We start from the raw sequence: 6525 nt of genomic DNA, 5'->3' as shown, positions 1-6525 counted from the left end.
GGGAGTGGATGTAGCCCATTTGCAAGGGTTAATTTTAATCAATTCTGGAGTTCTCCTTTAAATCAATATGACATGACTACATGCATAAATTCCAAAAAGTCTGGATGCCCTGGAATACACGCTATAGTTTTATTGAATATGGATGACTATTTAGAGACACATGGGACATTAGGGCTTGGCAGCTTGGCACTCTCCTTCCCCATTCCCCTCACACCTCCTTCTCCTTCTACTTTACTCTACGCTATTTTCCTATGTCTGCTACAATGCCATAACAAAGTTCACTATGTGAACAAATGTTTCTGGACACTTGACAATTACACCTACTCAATATACTTGGTGGACATCTTATTCCAAAACCATGGGAACACACACACACACACACACCTTTGCAGCTATAGCAGCCTCCACTTTCCTGGGATGGCTTTCCTCAAGGTTTTGGAGTGTGGTCTGTGGGAATTTGTTCCCATTTAACCAAAAGAGCACTGGCCAGGTCACTGATTTTGGATGAAAAGATGGCTTTCCAAATCATTCCAAAGGTGTTCAGTAGGGTTGAAGTCAGGGCTCTGTGAAGGTCACTCAAGTTCCTCCACACCAAACTCCTCAAACCATGTCTTTATGGAGCTGACTGTGTACACAGGGGCATGGTTATGCTGGAACAGAAAAGGGCCTTCACCAAACTGTTGTCACAAGGATGGAAGCTCACAATTGTCTAAAGTGTCTTTGTATTCTGTAGTATTAACAATACCCTTGTGAAAACAGCTTTAATAAATCATATGGAGGGAGGGGGGTCTACATACTTTTCACCATATAGTGTAGCCATGATGGTCAGGAGTCCACAAATAAATGGAAAGGGGAGACATGACTGAAACCTTTAAATACATGAAGGGTGTGAAAAAGGTTCAGGAGGGCAGAACTACCAATATGAACCCAATTAAAAGAACACATGGACGTGACCTCGAACCAGCAAGAGGAAAGTTCAAAACTAACCTTAGAAAGTATTATTTTACAGAGAGGGCAGTTGGAAGCTTCGAACATATATCCAGCAGAGGTAGTAAGTGAGTCAACGGTAATGGGTCTGTTTATTAACAGAATGCAGAAGAATCCTACCGCAGTCCTTACTAGTATGTCCCTTGCAGTAAGTGCTGTAGTGACTGCAGATGGTGCAGCTTCAGATCCAAATAGTAAAGTATGTCACCAACACACCGTCGTTCAATCTTCAAGCAGTGATCATCTTATTGCTGGATGCATGCCTTAGGCATGTCTGATGAAGGGAACGTGAGTGGCCCCGAAACGTTGCAATGTGACAAGATGTGTGTGCATCAATAAAATGATCACTGCTTGAAGATTGAACCATGATATGCTGGTGACATACTTTACTGTTTATAAACAGTTCACAGAGCCATTCATTCTGTGCGAATAGAGGCAAAAACAGAAATGGACCCCTTGGTGAATTTAAACATGGGACAAACATAGATCTATATTCAAACTTGGAGTGCAGATTCAATAGACCACTTAGTCTTGGTCTGCCAACACTTTTATATGTTTATAACTTTTTACCATACAGTGTATAAAGCCAGCAAGTGCCAGCTGTGAACTTTTTGGATACATGAAGTGTGGTTGCTCATATGTTTGGTCTTACAGGTCTCGCTGAGGTTGGATGGAGAGAACAAGGCTTTGGAGTACAGCTCGGTGGGAGTCATAAAGGATGCAGTGAAAGCTAGCTTCCGCAATGCCCAAGTCAGCGATCTGTTCGATCGGAACTGGCACAAGATCGCCATCAGCGTGCAGGCAAGGACGGTCACCTTGTACATTGACTGCAAGCTGGTCATGACTTTGCCCATCGAAGACCGAGAGAACATTGACATCCAGGGGAAGACGGTGATCGGAAAACGTCTGTATGACAGCGTTCCTGTTGATGTAAGTCAAAGCTTCCTGGAGGATACAATGTAACCATTTACGTGGTCGTATTTCATGGGCAGAACCTGTGAGCTCATTGTCCATATTTGCTTTTCAGTTCGACCTCCAACGTATCGTCATCTACTGTGACTCCCGACATGCTGAACTGGAGACCTGCTGCGATATCCCCAATGGACCTGTACGAAATTATATTCATATATATTGATATTACATGTAGATTATGATACACAGGATGAAAACATATATGTAAATTCAGTCTCTAAAATCTCATATAAGCTTTAATATGTTAATGTCATTTAAAAAGTAAATTACAGTCTTCTTAGATCTGCAGCTTTCATTAAAATAATAATGACTGATCCTGTCATGTTCAGGCACTTCCTGTGACGGGGTGACAACGCTTTGCCCGTGTCTCCCAATTGTGCTCCCGTGATGTCACTGAGTCACATACACTTCAGCTAGAGATTATGAGTGATTGAATCAATGCTCATTGCACCAGCGTGTTGTAAACCTTCACAAAGGAGAGAACTCTCAGGAATACCACTGTACGAGGGGAGGCCAATAAGTTCTTACCCTCACCAAGATCCAGATGTGGTAGGGATCTGAAATGTAGTCCACTGACTCTTAATTCTCTACATATCCACCTCCTATGGTTACACACTTTTCACATCTGTGGAACAGACCTTTAATACTATCTGCGTAGAAGTATGCAGATTTGGAGGAAAACCAGCTACCAACTTCAGTAATGATTGCCTCATGTTTGTGGAGACGTCTTCCCCGTAAATGTTTCTTCAGATTTGGAAACAGGAAGAAGTCCGAAGGTGCCAAGTCAGGTGAGTAAGGTGGATGGGGCAGAGATTCATAGCCACAATCGCGAACAAAAGTGACAGTTTCTGCAGCTCGATTATTTGGGCAGATTTCCCTTGAAGATGGAGGAAACTAATCACGGTTCGGTATTCAACTTTGTACGGCATGACACCTACTTCAATGCTCCTGGCTCTAACTATAATTCACCACGGCCTACAAAAACTAAAATTGGCATGCATATTACTAAGATATTCACCTATACACCTGCAACATTTCAGATCCCTAGCACATCCAGATCATGGTGAGGGTAAGAACTTATTGGCCTCCCCTCGTATGTTGTGCTAGGCAACTAGGAACATTTTTGTTGATTGTCGTAGCCCATAGTTAGCCATCTAATTATGGGCACCTCTCTAGTTGTGTTTGGTTATGAGCTGACAATCAATATATTGGATGGGCTGGTGGGACATTAAACTAAGGTGACTACCAGACGTTTTAATATGTGTAATCTAATCCTCAGAGCTGCATCCTGCAAGAGTCCTACAGCCAAACCCACCCCCACCATAAGGGACTCTTGTGGAGTTTTGTACCTTATGACATGCTGGTGGCATTATTATTATTATTATTATTATACAGGATTTATATAGCGCCAATAGTTTGCGCAGCGCTTTACAATATAAGGAAGACATTACAATCACAATACAATTCAAGACAAGATGGTAAGGAGGGCCCAGTCCCTGAGGGCTTACAATCTAATAATTTTCCACTTCCACCAACCATAGTTTCTTCTGATCCCACATCCTGCCATCTGTTTGGTGTCAGTCTGTGGTCAGATTCTGCTTTAGTTGTGACTAATCTTCCAGCTTAGACTTCTACTTTTGCTGACTTCTCTCTCTGGCTATTGACTATTGGCTTTCCTTCAGAGCCCTCAGGTACTGCTTAGGACCTGTCTTGTGTTTATGTGCCCCTAGCCCAACTGCTAGTTGTCAGATTGTTTTGCCTGATGAAGGGACCACATGTGGTTCCAAAAAATTGTGCTTTCTAAACATCAATAAAAGACAGATCGATGAAGTGGACCTAGGTGTGCTGGAGACCTTATTACCTCTTTCGGATGGCCACCCGTTGGCCATTTCAGCACCCACTAAAGTTACACATTGGTATATATCAGTTGGGAGTGAGATATGATATCTCTAATCCACTGCTAGGAGTGTCCAGCCCCCTTGAACCTGACCAATTAATATAAACTTTATCTGCGGACTCCCGTGGTGCACAAATCCTGTATAGTCCACAAATATTTAAAGCGTACCTATAACCCAAAACAAAAACTGTAATATATTGCAGCTTACTAGTCCTTAATGGGGGCGGCTGCATTGGTTTTCTATTTTTTTTTCAATTTACACCTGATGCCACTAACACACTTTCAGTCACAGGATGACAACGCTCACTCACCTTACTGTCTCAAAACAGAAACAGGATAGGACTAAAGGACCCCCCCTTTCTGCTGTTGTCCATTGCATAAAGGGGTGTGGCTCTGTAAACACACCCAAGTTTACATTGTACAGCCCCAGGCAGCCTTGTGCATGAGCCCTTACCATCTCTGATAAATTGCCACATGATTAGCCCAACAATTGATTCTTATGTATTTAATTATACATGTAGTTATTTATTTTTGAATGTAATAGCATTGTTTTTATTTTGCAGTGTGTTCTGACTGTAGTCACAAATCCCACTCCGATCATATCGACACCAACAGCAATGGAGCAGAGGGGAACCGAAAACAGCACTATCAACTGCTCCCATTGCCAATTTGGGGAGAAGGTACAGTATGTGGTTATTAACATTTCCAGAAGACAACATTGTTTTTTGTTTTTTTTGTCTAATTTTACTGCCTATGTGATAGCATTGGGTGGGTGACATGTGCTCTTTATGACCGGTGACCTGAATGAGATAAATCCTTACTGATGAAGGGGGAGTATTGAGCCCCTGAAGCGCATCAGATATTTCTTGCAAAATAAAGATTTGCTGGACTAACACTATAATGTGTGGCTCTCCCCTCTCACTCTCTTCAAACTTCCTAAACTTTTATCAAAGTAAAAACAAAAATATAATTGGTACCTCAAAAGACATTTAAACATCACAACACAAATTCATGAACATTGAGGACCCTGTTATATAGCCTTTACCTCTCATGATATCATCATACAAGATGTCCATACATCTCCTTTTGTCTTAGGCCTGGTTCACACCTGGGCGTTTTACAGCGCGTTCCTACGCTCTGTAAAACGCTCAACATGTGAAAACCAATGATTGCCTATGGGCATGGTTCCCACCTGGGCGTTTTACAGCGCGTAGGAACGTGCTGCAAAACGCCCTACGCCCAAAGAAGTACAGGAGCTTCTTTGGGGCGTATTTGGCGCATGTATCCATTGGGATACAGCCAGGTAGCCTTTGGAAACGCGCGAATCGCGGTAAAAACGTGCTGGACGAAACGTGCGACAAACGCGCATATTCGATATGCCTAGGTGTGAACCCAGCCTTATACTCAGCCTGATAGCAGTCTGTGACATCGTATTGATCAGCATGGAGATATACGGAGATGGCCATTTGGTACTTGTATCCCATATTCTGACACCTTTTGAGGTTCAGTTACTCCCAAAAAATTGTGGGAACTTATTAATTAGAATTTTATAACAGAATAGATTTAAAAGATACACTCAATATTTGCAGAACAGTATTATTGATGTGTCCGTCGTTGATCAAGTTTGCTGGATTTTTTGGTTTTATGCACATGGAATGTATTTAGCTGATTTCAATGGAACGTTTGGGGTTTTAAAGTAGAACTATAAATAAAATCCTATTCAGCAGCACCAGATGATAGGTATTGTTCCTTTCGCAAATTTAACCCTTGGTGGTGGCTCCCACTGTCCCTTTAAGGTTCTGGATAACAGGAGGCAGAGGCAGGTATCCCTATCATGTGATATTTAGTGAAAAAAGAAATTAAATTTGTGTTTTTTCTGTGTTTTAGGGTGAAATTGGCCTTCCTGGTCCCGAAGGTCCAATGGGCCCAAAGGTAAGTCTTAAATAACATGGAGTGTAAAGTAAACCTGTCCTGAGAGAAATACGGGGGTTTCCATTGTCTGGCTGTTATGCTGATCTAGTGACTTTAATATCTTCTGTGTAAGTGACCCTCCGAAACAAGTCTGGATGTCATTGACTGGAAGGCCTGCTCCCTCAATTGTCAGGACTGGGAACCACAACTTCATTGGTTCCAGGTTCTGTCTAATTGCAAAAAAGTCCAAAGCCTGTGGCTAGCAACTACCATACTTTCAAACCCCATGAGGATGAGCTCTACCCCAATATAGCCACTGCAGTCCATAAGTCTTTTTCCTTCTGGCTTTCTGTACACAGTCTTCAGGGAACCCTTTTTTCCTTTTTACCCAGGCATAGCCTATGAGTGTAATCTTCAATAATCACTTGAGAGGATCAAAGCGGTTTCCAAACACACCAGCCCTCGCTGCCAGAACTAAACCCCTACAGATCCCTACACATCTCTCTTCAGCTTCACAGCCCACGAGAAAGGAATTTCCAGTTGGGTTCTACCAGAACAACTTCATATTTACTGCAAATAAAGGTCAATTAACAAAAGAATGAGTAGATGTTCTAATGGAGACAGTACATAATCATTGCCCATGGGGGTCAACTATCTTCCTGGCTTGCCTTTCTTCCATGACACAAACATGCTTCCTCATAATAAGGTACTCACTGCACAGGATGATTTATGGCGCATGGTGAGGGGCCATGGGAAAC

The 6525-nt window shown here is 42.4% G+C and overlaps 1 protein-coding gene across 1 annotated transcript in view; it reads left to right on the top strand.

Annotated features, from left to right (window-relative positions):
- Positions 1-6525, top strand: part of COL22A1 (collagen type XXII alpha 1 chain) — a 217865-nt gene that overhangs the window by 44624 nt on the left and 166716 nt on the right. The window contains exons 6-9 of the mRNA XM_018562709.1: positions 1642-1917; positions 2015-2095; positions 4420-4536; positions 5744-5788. Of these exons, the coding sequence (XP_018418211.1) occupies positions 1642-1917; positions 2015-2095; positions 4420-4536; positions 5744-5788 (519 nt within the window). The remainder of the gene's footprint in view (positions 1-1641; positions 1918-2014; positions 2096-4419; positions 4537-5743; positions 5789-6525) is intronic.

This window comes from Nanorana parkeri, unplaced genomic scaffold, assembly GCF_000935625.1.
Source record: "Nanorana parkeri isolate BGI_ZX_2015 unplaced genomic scaffold, ASM93562v1 scaffold593, whole genome shotgun sequence".
Taxonomy (NCBI): domain Eukaryota; kingdom Metazoa; phylum Chordata; class Amphibia; order Anura; family Dicroglossidae; genus Nanorana; species Nanorana parkeri.
The sequence above is the reverse complement of the archived record's forward strand: the minus strand, read 5'-3'. Positions and strand labels throughout refer to the sequence as shown.